Source organism: Fukomys damarensis, unplaced genomic scaffold, assembly GCF_012274545.1.
Source record: "Fukomys damarensis isolate Sample0158 unplaced genomic scaffold, DMR_v1.0_HiC HiC_scaffold_2, whole genome shotgun sequence".
Taxonomy (NCBI): Eukaryota; Metazoa; Chordata; class Mammalia; order Rodentia; family Bathyergidae; genus Fukomys; species Fukomys damarensis.
Window position 1 is genome coordinate 18,493,658 of NW_022900914.1, and position 21,096 is coordinate 18,514,753.

At 40.7% G+C, this 21,096-nt stretch overlaps 1 protein-coding gene across 1 annotated transcript in view; it reads right to left on the reverse strand.

Moving 5' to 3' along the window:
• The window catches only part of Dhx57 (DExH-box helicase 57), a 53,446-nt gene that overhangs the window by 18,810 nt on the left and 13,540 nt on the right, over nt 1–21,096 (reverse strand). The window contains 9 exon segments of the mRNA XM_010604966.3: nt 1,272–1,388; nt 4,774–4,979; nt 8,124–8,178; nt 9,467–9,600; nt 12,228–12,352; nt 12,927–13,122; nt 14,622–14,743; nt 18,397–18,575; nt 20,127–20,962. Coding sequence (XP_010603268.1) covers nt 1,272–1,388; nt 4,774–4,979; nt 8,124–8,178; nt 9,467–9,600; nt 12,228–12,352; nt 12,927–13,122; nt 14,622–14,743; nt 18,397–18,575; nt 20,127–20,962 — 1,970 coding nt within the window.

Genomic DNA, 21,096 nt, shown 5'->3' on the forward strand with positions numbered 1-21,096 from the left:
AAGTCTCCAATGAATTTTCTGTTTGTTTGTTTTGTTTTGTTTTTTGTTACTAGGGATCAAACTTGGGACCTTGCGCTTGCGAGGCAGTCAGTGGAACCACTGAGCTAAACCCTGGCCCTCCCCAATGAGTTAAATGGATAATAAGTTGTCACACGTCCCTGACTTAATAAGGAGAAAATGGAGTATTACTACCCTTCTAAAACAGGAAAAACTGAGGTGTGAAAAAGCACAATGCCTCCAATTAAACAAAACTCATAAGCCAAGTTCTTCAAATATTTCTTCAGTGCACTGGCTTCTGACATTTTTTTTTTGGTACAGGGGACTGAACTTGTGCTTGCGAGGCAGGCGGCAGCACCACTGAGCTAAATCCCGGGCCCTCACATTCAGTTGCTACAGAAAACTACTCTTCAAACCTAGAAGATTCTTCTCTCAGTAATTAAATACATAAACATTTTACTGAAAATAAGAGACAGAAAAACTGGCTGGCCAGTATGGTAATCTAAAATCAGATATACTTTAAAGAGGTCATTAGTGAATTGACCATGTCATAGTAACAGTGTATGGGCTTTGAAATTCTACATTAGGGGCTGGGAATTTAGCTCAGTGGTTCCAGCACCTGCCTCGCTAGCACAAGGACCCGAGTTCGATCCCTGGTACCAAAAAAGAAAAACAAGTCTACAGTAAAGGAAATCGGCAGTAATAATGACTGGGTAATAGTGTGTGTCTATGCCAAGATCCGTCACTCACTCAGCAACAGTTACCCTCGTTTGTGCTTTATTCACAAGGAGACCGATAGCCTGTCTTCATTAGTTCCTTTCTAGTCCCACAAATACGGACAGGGTGCCTACGTCAGCTCTGTCCTAGTACAACGGGATATAAAACAAGGACCTGCCCATAAAGAACACATGATGTATTCTTTAATCACAGTTATTCTCTCCGCTAAATAAGGAACACAAGTTACTCTGCAGTAGAAGGGCTGAAAGAGATCCTGCAGGACTGTTTTCACGCTTCATGATAGACAATGTTCAGTGCTTTATCTCATTTGATCTCACAGCCAGTAGGAAGGGCATCAGTCCTCCTGTAAGTGACTGTAACTTGGCCAGGGCACAGATACAAACCTAGGAGATTTATCAGACTCCAAAGCCTCAGTTCTTAATCCCACTGCCTGCTGGCTCTGCACAGTTTACATATGATTCAAACTCTCAGGACTTCACTCCCCTCTAGCCAGGGACTGAGCGTTTCGTTCAGGAACAGAACGAAGAAGCAGTTACCTGGAGGGTAGGAGTGCTTGCCATCCACGATCCACTCCAATAAGGCTTCTATTAATTCAAGATTAATCTTTTCAAAATCCATCATGGACATTGTTTTGATGACAGATTTGCTAATTCCTGAAAGAAAGGCAAAAATCAGAAGGGTAATTTTATCTTATTGAAGGCAATATGCCTGTGAACTAGGTCAGTGTTGGGTTGACTTAGTAACACGGATGTTCAGGGCCAGGGATTTAGCTCAGTGGCACCACGCCTGCATTGCAAGTGCAAGGTCCTGAGTTCAATCGCCAGTACCTCCCAAAACAGATGTTCCTATTTAACGTATTTAAGTAGTTTATCAGAAAATACAGCTTTATCAGAAGTACTTTTTTGTGAACAGTGACCCAAAGTGCAGCCTCCTGCCTATGTTGTAAAGGTTCAGATGGGCTGCTTTTAATTCTCTTCCTTCCTTCCTCCCTCTACTTTTCTTTTTTTTTAATCCTCCATCTCACTTTCACATATTTACTAAACTTTAAGTTCTGAAAACAAAATTCAAAGTCAAAAACATTTCAGAAACTCTTTCAGATTCAATCAAATCACAAGTCAGATCACTTGGAAGTTCTGTCTATCTGTCTATGTATATATGTATCTATGTATGTTTGCTTGTAGTACTGGGTAATGAACTCTGGGAGTGTCAAGCTGTATCTCCAGCCCTTCTTATTTTTTAAATTTCGAGACAGGGTCTTACTAAGTCACTTAAACTGGCCTCAAACTTGCAGACTTATTTCCCCCAGTCTCCCAAGTAGCTGGGATTACAAGCATGTGCCACTGCACCTGGCCATTTTCTCCTTTTTTTTTTAAACAAGGAAGAAACAGCTCAGAAAAAAATCAAAAAAAAAAAAAAAAAAAAAAAACAGGCTCCATGAAGATCAGATATAGATTTGTATTATCCTGTTTACTCTTCTATGGAAGAAGAATAAACATTTTTTAGACAAAGAAGCTCCGGCATAAAAGGATAAGGAACTTGCTCAAGATTATATGGTTAATTTTTTAGGTGAACTCTGGGAGTTGCACCCAAATCTAAACAAATCCAGTCACCTGCCCTTATACCTCAAGATACTGGGAGTAAATAAAAATAATGTTTGGGGACTGTGTGCATTTCATTAGAACATGGATAATTTCCTTGTTCCTTGATTACCATTCCTCAGATAGGACTGGAAATACTCTTTGATAAAAATGAAAAAGGAAAATTCACTTCCTCTTGTTTTACAAAAACAGTAACAGTAACGGGCTAGAAGTTCTTACTTAAGCAAAGTAAACATCTTTTTTTTTTTTTTTTTTTGATAAATTAGAAAGGCGAAAGATTTACGTGATCTTAAGAGAAACCAGAGTTAAAGAGAACAAGGATAGAAGCCCAGGGAAAAGAGAACATGAAGGGCAGTTGAGACCTGTCTCTAGTCTAAGATTTAAGGAAGATTCTACTTTAAGCAAAGTAGAACCCTGGGGATTTTATGCGTTCTGCCCAGCTTAATACAAATAGAAAACCACATAGGCTTAGAGAGTATTTGGGTGAAGACTGGCATTAGGAAGCACCTAACAACATAAAATGCTCAGGAGAGAAGTGACTGTGTTAAGTGATTGCTGGAAACAGGGTCTCACTATGTTGCCCCACTCTGGCCCCAAATTCCTGGGCTCAAACAATTCTCTTGCCTCAACTTCTCAAGTAGTTGGGACCATAGTCATGAGCTACCATGCCTAGATAAATTATGTTTGTTTTTTGCTTCCACTTTATTTTTTGTTTTGTTTTTAAATTATGTTATTTTAAAATCCCATGAATAATGCTAAAACTACTGGGTTAAATTTACAGGATATTATAGGATTTTAAAATAAATAGTCTCAAACACTTCTGTAAAAACGACAGAGTTACAAATGGAATGAACAGGAACTATACAGGGCAAAACCTTAACTGAGTGAACTTCACTGACAATGGGGTAAATCATCATTTGTGCCTCCTGAGAAGCATTCAGAACATTTTTATGGGATTTCAGCCCCAAATGCACAACCTGAATTTAATTATGGGCAAATATCAGACAAATCCAAATAAAAGCACATTCTACAAAATAATCTTTAAAAATGTCAAGGTCACAAAAGACATAAAAGCTGAGGAGCTGCCCCAGATCTGAGGGGAGTAATGCACATGATGACTAAACTGGATATATGATTCTGGATGGCATCCAGGACCACACACACACACACACACACACACACACACACGCAAAATAGTAATAACAGACACTATTGAGATAACTGGAAAAATCTGAATATGGACTATGCATGAAAAGAGTATCAGTGGTAAACATCTTCAGTTTGACCACTGTAATACATTTTTATGTAACAGCATATCCATGTTCTTAGGAAGCACATATTAAAGCCTTAGGGGTAAAGGGACATCACATCTGAAATCTACTTTGCAAAGATTCAGGAAAAATATACATAAACATAGAGCCAATGACAGAGCACTTAATTCAAAATATTCATCAGTGAATGGGGCAAAGGGTATAAGAGGGTTTATTGTAGTCTTTTTCGTTTGTGTTTTTTGAGTAGTAATAACAGACACTATTGAGATAACTGGAAAAATCTGAATATGGACTATGCATGAAAAGAGTATCAGTGGTAAACATCTTCAGTTTGACCACTGTAATACATTTTTATGTAACAGCATATCCATGTTCTTAGGAAGCACATATTAAAGCCTTAGGGGTAAAGGGACATCACATCTGAAATCTACTTTGCAAAGATTCAGGAAAAATATACATAAACATAGAGCCAATGACAGAGCACTTAATTCAAAATATTCATCAGTGAATGGGGCAAAGGGTATAAGAGGGTTTATTGTAGTCTTTTTCGTTTGTTTGTTTTTTGAGACAGGGTCTCACTATGTAGTTGAGACTGACCTGGAACTCACTATGCAGCCCAGGCTGGTCTCGAACTCACAGCGATCCTCCTGCCTCAGCCTCCCGAGTGCTGGGATTACAGGTGTGCGCCACCACACCCGGCAGTTACTGTAGTCTTGCAAATTTTTCTGTAAATTTTAAATCAAATAAAAATGAAAAGTTATAAAATGCTCCAGAATAATTTTTATTTTAGGTATTACTGAAAGAGTCTCACTACAGGCTGGCCTTGAACTCACAGTGATCTTCCTGCCTTAGTCTCTCAATTGCTGGGATTACAGGTGTGTGCCACCCCACCAGGCCACTCAAGAATACAATTTACATCTTACCACCTCCCAACTTTGTCTAAAAAGTAATTTTAAAAAAAGTAATCAGAAAAAAACCTCACTGGAAAATATACTAAGCACACAATGTAAATATGCATTGGATCTGCTATTTTCTAAGTTTCAGGTTGTTTGCCTGATGAATTAAAGGCAATAATTACACAATAAATATCTTTTTCTTCTGGATCACGCTGGGGAAAAATACTAGATATACTTGGCATAATCGCACTATTTCCCTGGGAAGAACTTTACCTTTGTAGCGGACCAGGAGCTGCTTAAAATCTAACTGCTGATCCGGCACGCTGTCTTTGGCAGAATCCGGATCCTGGAGGTGAAGAGACAGCCTCAGCTCTTCCTCCACTTCTTCCAACGCAGTTCTGTTGCGCCTTGCTTTAAGCTTTTCCTTTGCAATCTGCTTCATGGAGCGCACGTAAGGGCTCCCCTCATGTAACACGTACCTGAGCAAGGAAGACAGAGGCATGTGTGTGTGTGTTGGGGTTGTGGGTGAGGAACAAAAGTATTCACCCATTTTGTGTGCTTGTTAAGCAGGATGTTGCTCTGTGTTTGCCCCACTCAAATGCTATCCCTCCACCTATTTGGGATTCGGTTGGCTGCAGAAACACTCGAAAGCCTTCAGTTCTGTCTAGGAAACCAGGTGAGAATTTGCAGAGAAGCCCTCACAGGGAAAAACGGCTCGGACGATCAGGCAGCACGTGCGGGTTGTGCCCTCCGTAACCCTCCCTTCACTCTGTTCTCTCCTGCCACTCTCATCCACTCCCAAGAGTCCCACCTGTAATTCCCAGGCCACGAGCTGCTCTCTGTGGCAACCAGATCTCGACCCAAGATTCTAGTTCTTGGCTGAACGTCTCAGTAAGACCATCCTCAAAATATTCCAAAACTCCTTCTCATTAGATAGTTCAGTCTTTGTTAGTAATACATTTGTTAGTTAGACATTGCGGCGAAGTGGAAAATGACTAAATTTGAAACCAAGTGCTGGAGTTGAGTTCTATGCCTGCCACTAAACTGACATGTCATGAAACTTCTCGCAAACCAATTTCATGCAGCCTTATTTACTTTCTCATCATTTGGGGGAACTGGCCTAGATAACTGGTTTGAAAAATTTTTTTACAAGTCCTAAACGTTGCTCAGATCCCCTGGGGAAAGGTAAGGTATGGGAGCATAGTAAGGAGGCAGGGGCTCTACCCTTCTTGGCAAGACCATCCTTATTTTTATCTTTTTTTATGATATCCTGCAAAATTTCATTTGCAGAAAATGTACTTCAGTTTTAAAAAGGAGTCTAAGGGCTGACAATGTAGTCCAGTGGTAAAGCTGCAAAAGTAAATATGCAAACAAATAAATAAAAAGAAATTAAATAACAATGAAAAAAGGACCTCCATAGTGAGACAGTCTCAAAAAAAAAAAGATGGGTCCATTATCTGAGTTCCTCCAAATGCCATAGCCTCTTTTCACATTCAACATTCACTTGTTCATTTACCGTGTACTAAATGCTGCGGGGGACTTAGCTCAGTGGTACCACTCCCTGCCTTGCAAGTGCAAGGTCCAGAGTTCGATCCCCAGTATCAAACAAAGCGAAACAAAAACATTTACCAAATGCCACCTTTGTGCAAGGGACTGGTCATGGCACCAGGGAATATTCTTTCAAGAAACTTGGCAATCATAGAGTTTCCCTGGGATTGGTCCCCAGTAGCAAAAGAATAAAGATAATCAAAGAAAAGAATCCTACATCTTCCCAACAAAGAAGTACCTGATTTACAGCAGTGGCAAATTTCATTCAAGTTGGATGTTAAAGGATGACTAGGTAAGGAAGAAGAAAAAGGAAGAAAAGATATAAAGAAAGTAACAGCATGACATATTTGAGAAACAGTAAGTGGTCAGACAATATCGTGGCTTCTGTGGATGGAAGACTGCAGTAGGAAGGCTGCAAGGCCAGCTTACGTGGGCCCAGCGTCCACAGAGCGTGGGTTATAGGGAGCCGTGAAAGTCTGTAAGAAGAGAAGGATCCTGACCAATTCTATGTTTAAAGACAATCCTGGAGGCAGTAAGTTAGAAAATGTGAGAAAAATAAAGGCAGGTAAACTTTTGAAAGACGATTTCCTCAGAAACTCATATTCAGTAGTAGCAGGACAGGACCTAGAAAATAACAATTTCAATGAACTTAAGTATTCTCATAATACAATAAAATTTGAGTCAGAGGTTTTGGGCTTTTAATTTGAGAATGCTGTACCATTAAACACCTATGGAGCTGGGCGTGGTGGTGCAGGCCTGAAATCCCAGCACTTGGCAGGCTGAGGCAGAAGGGTCACTGTGAGTTTGGGGCCAGCCTGCGCTACACAGTGAGTTCAAGGCCAGCCTGGATGATATGGGGAACAACATGGGATAGACCTTATTAGCTGTTCTGGTTTGTATGCAGATGTCCCCACAAAGCCTCATCTGCTCAGAGGTGGGGGTTTAGGAAGGTGATGGGATTACAGGTGTGGACCAGGTGACTTGCTGTTAGAAGGCAGGCCTGGTTGGGAGAGGTGGGTCACTGAGGGTGTCACTTGGAAGGGTCTCCCTCCCTGCTTCTTCCTTCACTCTATTTCCTGTCCAGCATGAGGTGAGCAGCTTTCCTGCACCCAGACCCTTCCACCATGCACCAACCACACACAGAATGAAACTTCTAAGATGTGTGCAGGTGCTGGGTATTTTGTCGCAGCAATGAGGAAAATGAAAGGAGAAAACTTCTGAGTTGTGTTTAAGGTATCAGGCCTCAGAGGTGACTTCATCCTAGAACACAGAAGTCAGGAATGAAAACACTGATCTTTTCACAGAGATGAGAGCTAAAATCTCATGAATGTAAGATAGTAAGTGGGAAGTTTCACAGTGAGAAGAAACCAGGGAGGGATAAAATCTTGGGGATTCTTAAGATCAGTGAAAGAGTAGGAGAGAATTCTGGTTGTCTACAATGGAGATTCTCATTTTCTACTCAGTACTGAATCACTCATGGAGACGTCTTTCTATCCAGACTGTACTACCAAATTCTTGACAGTAGAATGATGGCGATAATAGCAGCTAAAATTTAAAAAGCATGTCCATGCCAGGTGTGGTATGCCTGTAATCCCAGCACTCAGGAGGCTGAGGCAGGAGGATTGCCCCAAGTTCGAGGCCCAGCCTGGGCTACAACATGAGTTCAAGACTACCCTGAACTACATAGCAAGACCCTGTTTCAAAAAACAAAAGCAAAACAAAACAAACTCCCTAACAACAACAACAAAAAGCATGTCCTACGTGACAGGCACAGTTCTAAGCACTTTACAAAGATTAGTTCTTCAATCAATCATTGTAATAACCCTGCAAAGCAGTGAATATTAATATCTTCATTTTACATACGATGAAGCTGAGACACAGAGATTAAACGACTTGCCAGAATTACTGTTTGTAAACAGAAGGATTTAAGTACTGGCAGCTTGTTTGCTGAAGGAAAGAGGAAAACAAAATACTGAAACAGAAAAATGAGAAGAAAGACTAACACAGGTATTGATATTCTGGCATCCTGCAGGTACCGTAAGATTTTGATGAATCTTAGTTAACATTCTTTTTACCTTGTCACCGCAATTGCATCTTCCAGAAAAAACTGATCTACAGGAAAAGTACGACCTACAGAAACAAGAAAATAAAATAGAAAAGTCTCAGAATACTCATCAAATCATCTTGAAATAGTTTAACATATGTAAAAAAATCTCCTAAAACACAGTTAGGCACAATAAGGTACCATTTGAAGTCTCAAATTTTTTTAAAAAGTATTTTTCGTGGTGCTGGGGACTGAACCCAGGGCCTTGTGTGTGTAGCACTTTACCACTTCATTTCCAACACTGCCAGAAAGCTCTTGGGGTCAGAAACTGGAAGGGGTAGATTCTAGATAGAGAACTTAAGTGTACGTAGATAGAGAAATAATAATGACAGTGTTTTATAAACATCTGTTACAGCTTTCCTACCCTTCCCTCTTTGTCCATGAGGGACCTTGCAATATTTGACACTGACATTCTAGATTAATTAAGCCTTGTTTTGTTTTTTGAGACAGGGTCTCACTATGTAGTTGAGACTGACCTGGAACTCACTATGCAGCCCAGGCTGGTCTTGAACTCAGTGCTCCTCCTGCCTCAGCCTCCTGAGTGCTGGGATTACAGGCGTGCGCCACCACACCCAGCAATTAAGTCTTGTTTGTTAACATCCTCAACTAGAACAAGTAATATTACCACTGCTTAGTGCTTCTAGTTGGCCCTTCGGTAACCATTACAGAAGGATAAACCAAAGCCCAGCACAAGTTAGTCCCACAATGAAACTGAAAGCACTGAAAGAAAACATAACCACTCAACTTTATTTTCTTCCACAGTGGACCAACACTGAGTAATTTAGCGCAATCCATAAAAAACATGCCACACACCGACACACTTCGGCTCTATGACAGATTATCACGGTCATGGAGAAACATACGTGTTGATTGTAAACACAATGGAATGCTGGAAATCCTAAATTACCAAAACATTTTTATTTTTTGCTTGCTTTTTTTTTTTTGTTTTTTGTTTTTTTTTGAGATAGGGTCTTGCTGTAGTTCAGGCTGGCCTTGAACTCACCATGCAGCGCAGGCTGGCCTCGAACCTGTGGCAATCCTCATGCCTCGGCCTCCTAAGTGCTGGGATCACAGGTGTACCCCACCTGGCTTTAACCTAAACTTTTTAAAAAAGTCATACATAAAACTGAAATTTTCTGGCTAGTGGGTATATTACCTGCTTACCAATTGCGTAATACATGGTTATGATTTTATTTGTTATTCATGTTCTCCTTTAGAATGAGGTACAAGTAATTACTAACTTATTTCACAAATGAATTTTAAAATAATATTTGCTTATTAGAATGACACATATTTAATCATGCATTTAATCACCTGGTATAGTAATAACTGGGCAGGAATTGAAATATTCTGAAAAGAGCTCAGCATTTAAAGTCGCACTCATTAGAATAACTTGAAGACCTGGCTTCTGGGCCACAATATCCTTCAACACGAGCAGCAAGAAGTCACTAGAGGAGACAAAAGAAACATCCGAGGGTCAGACGAATTCAGTCCACACAAATCAGTAACTTTTGATGGACTTGGAGCAGGGACGTATAAGATCCATATGAAAAATGTGACACTCTTAGAAAGATGTGTCATGTTCCTGGATGTGAAGACTTAGTATTATAAGGCTACTGATTCCCGATTAAACTCAGTACAGTAGCAATCAAAATATCAATAGGATTAACCAGCAATTTGATAGCTCTATTTCTTGACACCTACAAGAACGTAAAAAGGCAGACACAGAGATCTTCATGATAGCACTGTCTGTAGGAGTAAAACAACAGAAATTTACCTAAATGTCTATCAACCAAGAAATAATTATAAGAGTATCACCCAGTCACCAGAATAGCACAAGGCAGATTAAAAGAGTAAGACAGAGCTATAGATAACGGCGTGAAAATACCTTTAAGACATACTGTCAGAAAGAAAAAAACCAAACACACCCAAGCTGTGGAATAATAGGCAACGGAGAAAAGCAACGCCCTGACCGGTCTCCCGGCTTCAGCCCCTGCTGCCTCCTAATCTACTCTCAAATAGAGTCGATCATCACCGACATCAATAATGTCAATCCAGTGTGCCACTCTTCGAAAAATCCTTCAGTGATTTCTCCTTGGAGTCCTCGCGAACAGAGCCCTAAGTGACAGGGTCTGCACCTCACCTTCCGCGTCCTCTGCTTCCCCGCACTGCCCGGCTCTTGTGCCCCTGTAGGCGCGCACTGCACCACAAGGCCTCCGAATGCCCCCCATCTCTTGCTTCGGCTCCTCGCGACGTTCCCTGGGATCAGCTCCCCGCTTCCTTCAAGACTTTACTCACAGTACCTTTCCAGCAAGGCCTTCCTTGGCTAGCAGATTAAAAATTTCAAACGCTTCTCCCCTTTGCACTTCATATTGTGTTCTCCCTGCTTTCCCTGTTTTCTTCGTCTTCTTTTATTCCCTCAGCACCGGAGGTTGAACCCAGCTTTGAAAACAGAGACACATCCCCAGGCTTTTTTGTTTGTTTGGTTTTTTGAGACACGGTCTCACTATATAGTTGAGATTGACCTGGAACTCACTGTGTAGCCCAGGCTGGTCTCAAAATCACAGCGATCCTCCTGCCTCAGCCTCCTGAGTGCAGGGATGACAGGCGTGGCGAAGTAGCTACCTTGCCCAGGCTTAGCTTTAACTTGCAATCCCCGAGAACAATGACCAGGATATACTAAGTGCTCAATGAATATTCCTTAACTTACAAAATGAGTGTATCACGTGGTAGAAATTGTGTATTTGATAATAAAGCTCTTTCTAAAAAGAGCTAAACATATATTTAGCTAAAGAGCTAAAATACATGTGTGTTGATGCAAAAAGATATTTAATATTTATCATTGTCTTACTCTAGGAATTTTAAAAATTTTGATCTATTATTTTTACCTGAAAGTCTGCCTTTCTTTAGTTCTAGTTACTTCATATTTACAATTTTTTATTAATATATGCTTGCAATGTCATTATTTCTTATTTACTAGCATACCAGTGTACTTATTTCTTTTAATACTCTCCTGGTCTTATATCTTTTGGCTGTTCAATTCTTAAAGTCATTTTATCAGCTGAATTCTATCTTCAAATGTTTTGTTTCCCAACGAGCCATATTCTGCTTTTCTATTAATCTGCTCATCAGTCTACCTAGATTCCTTGTTCTCAAGATATTCATAAAAACATAGTACGTTTGTTTTGTTGTTGTTTTTTGGTACCGGGGATCGAACTCAGGACCTTGAGCTTGTGAAGCAGGCAGTGAAACCACTGAGCTAAATCCCGACCCACTACAGGCTCAGCTCCTTAGCGACTTTTTAAGCCCTAAAATAAAATCGAAATGCTTTCTTCTTCACGGTGCAGAGGCACTGGGGTCCAGCTCCTGCTTCGTCCCCCACCTCTCTCCCCAAACCAGCCACACTAGCCTTCCCCCATTTTCAGGACTAACCAAGTCTGTGCCCACCGCAGAACCTTCACACTTGCCATCCTTGCCCCACTTATCACAGAAGACTTCCTCAGCAGCTCAGTTTCAATTTAAGTATCATCTCTTCAAAGATAGGGTCTTTGGCCATCTTATGGGTCTTTCCCTCAAACATCCTGCTTATCGCTTCATGGTACTTCCTAATTTGTAGTCACTTATTTAATTGTTACTTGTCCATTATTTCTTTTTTCTACCAGACAGTAAGGAATGAGGGTGAAACCACACACACGCTTGCTCTTCTTTGTATCCCCAGTAACTAACGTGTCACTTGGCACTTAATGTAAGCTCAATGAATATAACAACGAATGTGACCAGAAGGCCAAAAGAACAAAGGAGGAAGCACATAGTGACCAATCCTTTAGCTACAGACGCATCACACTGTACTTCTGCTAAGTTCAGTGTCCAGAGTGCAGAGTCTCCCTTCTGGTCAAACAGAATGAATCAGCGACGGATATTGCTGTTGTTAGAGACCCTGCAAAGCAGCTCCTCTTCTCTAACAGCCTTCCCTGCGGCAAATTACCACTGCGAGCTCTAGAAAACTCAACTGGAAGCAGAACAGTATTTTCTCAGCCACGTCTTTACTGGATGCGGGTGGGTTTTCCCATCTTACCTCTCCTCTGTCCTCTCATGAACCTCATCAACGATGACGTGGGTGACTCCTTGTAGAGCTGTGTCCCCTTCCAGCCTTCTGAGCAGCACTCCGGTAGTGCAGTACAACAGTCTGGTGGCTGAAGACTTCCAGCCGAAAGGGCAACATCGAGGATTAATGAAAGTGTTGAAGAAACATGAGATAGCAAGTTATTCTGCATGCACAGGAATCATTAATATTGAAAGCAACAGCGGTTCCATTTGATGTGAAACAACAGTAAGTATAGTTTCTTGCTGGGATAAGAATAAAAGGTTTTCTGATTCAAATCAAACATTTAAGATTCTCCATAAAAACTGCCAAAACATTATAAAACATTAAAAAAAAAATTGACTAATGAGATTCATTCTGAATTTGTCCCAGGTTCAAGAGCCAAGGTGTGTCTACTCAGTCGCTTCTAATAAAGAACAACACGCCTTTATAGAGGGAATTTGCTGCACTCAAATAAAAGCTTCTTTTTTGGTACCGGGAATCGAACTCAGGGCCTTGCGCTTGAGAGGCAGGCGGCGAAACCACTGAGCTAAAACCTCCAGCCCCATCAAATAAGATTTTCTACCAAAGTGTTTCACCAGGGATTTCAGCCTTGCTGAAGGTGATCATTAATTTAAAATAACCTGAAAGCTATAAACTTCTGTTACCCAGAAATAAGCAGAGGATACAAACCTTGACACTTTCTAACCGGATCTGGTACCCCACGGTCAGACCCACCCTTTCTGCTCTTTCTTTGGCAACTCGTTCCGCGACAGAGATGGCAGAGATCCGTCGGGGTTGGGTACAGATGATGTTAGCCACCTTCTCAGGAGGCCCGCTCAGAGAGGCGTCCAGAATAAACTGTGGAATCTGTGTGGTTTTCCCACATCTGTATGTCAAAACAAAGGAGTCCTAAAATGAAGTTTTCAAGGGCTAGTTAACAAAGTAATCACAGGCACTGAGGAAACTGATAAAGCTAGTTAAGATAAATGTTGCACAGCTTTGGATAACTTCTAAAACTACCCACTGACATATTACCTGGTACAAATAAATCCTGGGAATTTGCATTATCTTTAATAAAGGAATCAAGTAATAGTTGAATAACACTTTTAAAATTGGGATTACTGAGCTGGTGTGGTGCATGCTGTAATCCCAGCACTTGAGAGGCTGAGGCAGGAAGATCACTGAGTTCAAGGCCATTCTAGGTAACACAGAGAGTTAAAGGCCAGCCTGAACTACATAGTGAGACCCTCTCTCGCTCTCAAAAAAAAAAAACCCTAACTAAATAACTAAATAACTAAAAAGGGACCAGTGAACAGACATCAGATTTAGGTTTATAAATACCTCTAGGAATGCGAAGTCTATACATGAACCTTAAAGATAAGGAGTATTAGCTTATGATTATTAAAATATTTTGTATTTTTTCCATTGATGTGTTTTGATTTGGCGCTAAGTAGATTGTGGCTAAAAAGATGGGAAACTGATATAAGATTACTACTATATCAATATGTCTGAGAACAAATGTAATTATTAAAGTGTGTACTCTTGAAAAAAAGAATGAAATTTAGCCTGCCACTTGCCCCTATTAAAAAGGTTTGGGTGACATATGGAAAGTGTGAAACAGGAAAAACAATGTACCTTAGGCTATTCTTTTAAAAAAGTAAATAAAACTTTAAGGAAATTAGAATAAATTCAGAAGATGAAAAGCTTTCATGTAAATGCCCGGAACTGTCCTTTACATTTAAAAATGGTCTTTGTTAAAGGTCTTTAGCTGGACACTTTACCTTAAAATTGTATCAAGGCAAGACACAATGTCTATAAATTACTAGATAAATTTGTTTTTGTTTTTTTTTGCTTTTTGTAATTTGTCTCTGTGTGCTACAGAAGTTGCAATATCAGCTTCTGTGAAATAGTATTTAATATTTGGTGGGAAGAACTGCCAATGACACTAGAATTTTCTGAGAGGGCTGGGGATTTAGCTCAATGGTTCTGATACCTGCCTCGCAAGTACAATGTCCCAAGTTCAATCACCAGTAACAAAAAAAAAAAAAAAAAAAAAAAAAAAAGAAAGAAAAAAAAGAACACATTGTTTTTTTTGGTTCTGGGGATCAAACTTGGGTCCTTGTGCTTGCAAGGGAGGTGGTGGAACCACTGAGCTAAATCCCCAGCCTGAGAGATTTATTTATTTATTTATTTATTTATTGTTTGGGTGGGGGGTACCGGGGATCGAACTTGGGTCCTTGCGCTTGCAAGGCAGGCCACCGAACCACTAAGCTAAATCCCCGGCCGGAGAGCAGAGTTTTTTAAAGAGCAGAGCTGATTACGGTAACCAGGACATGTGTCATATTTACAGATGAAAGCTGTATCACAAAGAAATTAATTTCTTACCCAGTCATCCCACTTATGACAACCACTTGGTGCTTGCTTAACAATTTAAGGATGGTTTCTCTCTCTTCCCAAGCAGGGAGTGATTGTCTTTCTTGCAGAACTGACTGGAACTGTCTGGAAGCCTAATAAAATCAAGGATGAGGCATCAGTTTGTTATTTTTGGTCACCCTTCACAAAGATCGGATTCCAGAGTTCCAGAGTTCGATCTACCCCACCTTCTTTTTTTCTTTTTTTGGTATCAGGGATCGAACTCAGGACCTCACACTTACAAGGCAGGCACAGTGCCACTGAGCTAAATCTCTGGCCCTACCCCATCTTTTCTTTAACAATTTTGTCTGAGACAGAGGCTGCGGGATTTGTCAGACTTGGACACAGACCACGTTAGTCAGATGGCTGGCTGCTCAGAGAAACGACCAGAGTAAGCTGCAGAGTCTATGTGTTCCTACGTCAGGATAAACGGAAACATCTTAATAGTGAAATAAACTCTCGCTTAGCTTCTGTCCAGCTCTTCCTAACAGAAGTCACTATACCAGCCCTGTCCGATACACCTTTTCTGTGTTCACAGATCTATTCCACACCTGCACTGTCTCATTTAGCAACTGCTGGCTATATGCGGCTACTGAGTCCTTGAATATTGATAGTGTGAATTTATTTTAATGAATGAATTTTTTTGGGGGGGTATTGGGGAGCGAATTCTGGTCCTTGCACTGGCAAGGCACGTGACAGAACCACTGAGCTAAATCCCTGGCCCGGAATTAATTTAAATTTAAATAGCTGAAGAAAGCTGGGAGCTGCCGTGGTGGACAGCATGAACTATCAGATTTTTCCTAATAATAAGAGCATTTGTGAAAGAGTTGTATTTTTTTTTTTCCAATCTTACAACTGGTTTCATGTCTAATGGCTAATGCTATAAATACTGTAGTATATGTATACTAAAATATGGGGAAACGGGGATGGTGAGAGGATGGTTAATGGATACAGAGGTGCAGCGGAGTTGTAATGGCAGACTTACATTCCAGTGTGGCAGCTCTGCATGGCATAGCAAGATCAGGCCAAGGAGAACTGAGATTATACCTGGAGGTTGGAGGCAAGTTTATTACACCGGTGGACTGATCAGGGATTTCCCCACAGAGCAATCAGCCTGGAGCTGGCAGTGAACAGGGTTTGTATGGATTAAGGGAAGGGGTGTGGGGATACAGAAGCAAGGCATTTATCATCAGTCCAAGCCTGAGGAAGTCACATTTAGTTTACATGATTTGACAGAAAAGTATGCTGCATTCAGACACTTTCTGAGAAGAAGAGACAATGAAGGAGGACATGTGGTAGGTGTGGGAGCGGGTAGGAGCTGGGGGTGGTTCTTAGGTCAGCTAGCTGCAGGAAAAACCTTCTTTGCTCAGAATGAATGGAATAACTTCTAATGCTCATGGTAGATTCACTACGGTTTACAACAATTGTGGTAGACTAAGCTGCTAGCCTGTCCTAAGTAAAAACCAAACAGCCTCCATGTTGACCCTCTGATCACCCCACCACCACAGTTGTGTAGTTACCCATGACAACGGGTTTGCGCAGACAAGTGACCTGATCCGTTACATAGTAACATTGTGTTATACTATTGTTACATTCTCCTCCCAAAGTTTATGGTTAACTATTTCCTCTTACAATTTTGTGGTTTTTGCCTTTATAAACTGCCTGTATCTGCAAATAAATGAGACCTTGACAACTCTTTGCTTGGTCTCCTTCTTTCCGCGCCCCTCTTGTCTCATTTCCAGGTACTTCCCCTTCTCGAGCTCTGCCAATTACTGACCCCGCGGGCCGGGGCAAACAATTAATTGCATATTTCACATAGCTAGTAGAAAAGATTTTGAATGTTCCCAAATGTCGTGGTGACACATATGCCTGTTACTATGATCTGATTACATATTACATACACGTATTGAAACATCACACTATACCTCATAAATATATACAATTATATGTTAACCCAAGGCCTGGGGATTTAGCTCAGTGGTTCTACTGCCTGCCTCACAAGTACAAGGTCTTGAGTTTGATCCCCTGTACTCCCGCTCAAAAAAGAATGTTACCCAGCTGCCACATCCTGGCCATGCTTACTGTGTGCCACCAGGCGCTCCAGCCAGATACGCTGCCGGCTCAGTGGATGGCAGGCTGTACCATAAGTCTAGACAAAATCCTGGGCAGCAAGTGGAGGGAGACTCTGGGTAAGTACTGGCAGTGATTCTCCTCACCGAGGAGGGGATCCGCTCCCACAGCACTGTAGCAGAAACTAGCCTGGCTGAGTCCCCTTGATGCTCACACACACACACGCCTCGTATTCTCCCCTACACACACACGCACACACATGCAGTTGTATTTTCATGGCACTTCCTTTGCAATTAAGGACAAGGGTCTTCTACTCTACCACAGCCTACAAACCTAGCATATGTCTAGCTAAATGTTTTCTGTAAAGGGCCCAATAATAAATATTTTAGATGTGATGGTCGCATACTGCCTCATATATTCTTGGTTTGACTGTGACAACTTGTTCATAAGGTGAACTTGACTGTTAGCTCAAAGATCTTATACAGGTGACCCCTGATCTAAGATAAGTGATAGGACATCGAGTGGTGAGACTGACGGCTGGGGCTTGGTACCAGCTTCCCCAGTCATGAGAAACTCACCTGACCCATACCCCATGCGTGAGCTGGCCCGGGAGCCCTCTCATAGACCAGGGGGTAATTTTGCCCTGCTTTATCCCGGGATCGATAAAGTTGAATGTTGTGTATTCTTAAAAATGGCTTTATTTTTTGAATGTAAGAGTTTACACTACCATGTAATTTCCTACATTCAATTGTATCATGTAACTATCATACTGATCACATTGACTATATAATTTTTTATCTACCGTCTTATTATTTATGGTGTGATTTTATACACATTTTGATGTTCTCTAGGTATCACACTATGTATTTGAGTGTGTTATACTACGTCAAAAATCAGAATCACAGAACTTTAGAACTAGAAGGACCCACAGAAAGCATTTAATCTAGTCCCCCAAAGGATTAAACAACTCACTTTGCTCTCTATCAGTGATGACAAACCTTTTAGAGACACGTGCCCAAACTGCAACCTAAAACCTACTTGTCACTAAATGCCAACACTGCAATTAACCTGAGTACTGAGGTTTTTGTTTAGAAAAACAACTCATACGTTAGTATCTTTTTTCTTAAAAGAAAAACAGGTAACGTGTGTCATAGGTTCGCCACCACTGCCCTACATCAACTGTGCCCTCACAGTTCACTTATGGTTCCTTTAAAATAATCTTCATGCGAAGGAGTAAAAACATAGACTTTGCAAAAAACAGAGAACTGGCTTGAATCTCTACGTTGCAACAAACTGTCCATGTGCCCTTCGGCATAATATGTATCCTATGAGTCTTTGAAATGGGTATGAGTGCCTCCTTATCCTTCTACTTTTATACAACAGTCTTCTAATGCAAATCACAGTATTAATATTCCTTTCACATATCAGGTTGTCTAAGACAGTACCAAAGGCACATGATTCTGACAATATTGCTATACATGTATGTTTGATATTTACCATTGTGAAGTTTTCCAAAACCATCGAGCAGATGCAATTATGGCACGTAGGAACTTTAACCATGCAGGATCAAAGAGCCAAAAAGATACTAGGGAGAGTAGTCAAAGAAAGCCTCCTAATTCCCAATCCTTCATCCAGACATGAGGGAGACAACGCGAGCCCTTCTCTCAGCATATTATACCTGTTTCATATGAAATTGCTTGCAGATTTTACTATTTTCAGCATGAACTGACATCGCCTGCCAGTCAAATCTTTTGGGAATTTTCTTCTTAAGGTTGACATAGCTTTCATTCTCCACTATAACAGGTGCAGGACTTTCATCCTCATCTGCCTCCTCTTCAAGTTCTGATTCTTTCTGAACTTAAAGGGAAGAGAAAGAAACATTTCAGTTTGCCCTTCTTTCGGCAAAGGGAGAAAGTCCCTGCCTAACAAAGCAACAAAACCATAAACTAGAGAAAATGCTGAAAGTTAAGGCAGGTTTATTCATTTCAATAGTATTACTTCTATTGCTAAGGAACTCAAGATGCATCTTGAAATAAATTTAAGTATAAGTAGTACAGGTACATCAAATTAAAAACAAACAATTCAAATTCAATAAATTAGCACTGAATATTTCAGCTATTTTCAAGTATCCCCAAAATTCAGTGACATGAACCAACACAAATGTCGATCAAATGATGAATCGATCAATAAAGTGTGGTGTGTCTACACAATGGAATATTAGCCAACAATAAAAAGGAGTGAAATATTAATACATGCTACGGTATAGGTGAACCTTGAAAATATTATGGTAGGTGAAAGTATTCAGTCAAAGACTTCTGCATAGTATAGTTCTATTTCTATGAAATATCTAAAATAGGCAAAGCCAAAGACTATAGATTAGTGGTTGTCGGGGCTGCGGTGGGGTAATGAGAAGGCCCTGCTGATAGGCACAGGATGTCTTTTAGGGGTAGATGACAATATTGTAATAGGTAGGGGTCCTGGTCACACAACTCTATAAAACAGAAAAAAAACCAATGAACTGTGCATTTCAAAAGGGTGAACTTCAGGGTATGTAAATTGTATCTCAATAAAGCTATCATTATTGTTTTTTGAAGTCCATGATGTATAATTTGTCGTTTCCCAAGGAACACACCTGGGTCCCAAGTTCTAGAAGCTGCCATCTGGGAGTGAGTGAGGTGGTCAGTTAGTGACCCAGCTAACTGTCCAGCAGCTCTACCTCAGTGCAGCTTCATTATTCTTTACTTATGCATGCCCACCCAAGAATGAAAAAAAGATGCTAACAAGAGTGGACTGTTTGATGAAAACTGAAAAGGAGGTTTATTTGTGGTGTAAGAATCTGCGTGGCACACCACACCTTGATCTGGACAAATCCAGAAGCTTGCTAAGTATTTCTTTATTTAAAGATTTAGGATTCATAAAGGTAGCCCTACTCTAATAAATTCGGGCAGCCTAGTACACTAAGAGCAAAAGGGTATGGATGGCATAAAAATGAAGCAAAGATAGGAAACCAAATGAACTAAGGAACAGATTTCCTGAGAAAGTGCTTCGTCTTTCCACCCCTTGGATTCCTTTATTACTTTTTTTTTTTGGTACCGGGGATCAAACTCAGGTCCTTGCGCTTGCAAGGCAGTCACCAGAACCACTGAGCTAAATGCCCGGCCCCCTTGGATTCCTCTACAGTTAAACTTTTTCATCACTTCAAACTATCAATCCAGGGAGCATAACACAGCAACCCAACAGGCCTCACAACTAAAGTCAGGCACAATTAAAGTTCAGGGATTCTCGCCCTTTTGCCCACAGCATTTAATGACTTGCCCAAGATCACAGGAAGATTCTTAAATAGCTCAGAGTGACTTCTACATCGGTCACTCTGAATGCCTTTCCTCCCATCATCAATACGGTACATACCTTCTGGAATTTGACTTGAAACGAAAGAATTACTTAGAATCACTGGTTTATGACAGGCAAGATTATTTATTCTGGTCCCAGAAGGCGCTGGCAGAAAGTTCACAGGAGCGACACTGTACTTGTGCTGGGTATTTGTTAGTAACTTGACAATTTCTGATTCTTCCTCTAAAAGGGTTATCAAAGAATATACAACAGGTTCTGAAGTTTCTGCAAATGCCAAGGCTTTGCCATAAAGGAACTCAGAAATATGTAGACGACAAGCCAGAGGTAGATTCTCATTGGTGGAATAAAACGCCACAAGAGGAGCTTGGTAGGGGTATTTATGGTCTTTTGGAAATCGAATTTCAAGTTCATATAAAAAAGATAAACCTTCATTAGCATTAAGATGAGAGTCATCTACAATTTTTTCTGCTCTTCCAACAATTTGATTTGGGTTCACCTCATGTTTGAATTTGCATCTTGATCCAAATTTACAATTTCCTTTGAGGTAAAATTTACAGGTTTCAAGTGAAGTGTCTGGTACACTTTTGCTTTCCTTTTGCTTGGACTTGCAGAATTTACTCGTCAAATACTCCAGGTCCAATCCAATGGTCCAGACTCTGTTCTGAATTCTTTCCATAAATTTTTCTCCACAGATAGATTTGAGAGCAAACGCCTCTTCCTGTCGCTGCTCCACACACTCATATAAGCTTATAGGGCCGGCTGCCTTGGAGATTTTCACCTTCTCTCCAAATGTCTCCGAAAAACACTGAGTGAGCAGATGCTCTAGTGCTGCCCCCAAGTCTCCATCACAAACCCTCAGGGCTGCCTGACAGCGCTCGATGTTGAAACCATACCTGTCAAGGGCAAAACATAAGAAAACAACATGTAAAAAAGTAATAAATATCAGTGAAGTGAAATTCATTTAGATATGCTTATATGAAGTTATGACTATATAGAAGTCGGCCTTGTATTTTTTTTTTTTTTTTTT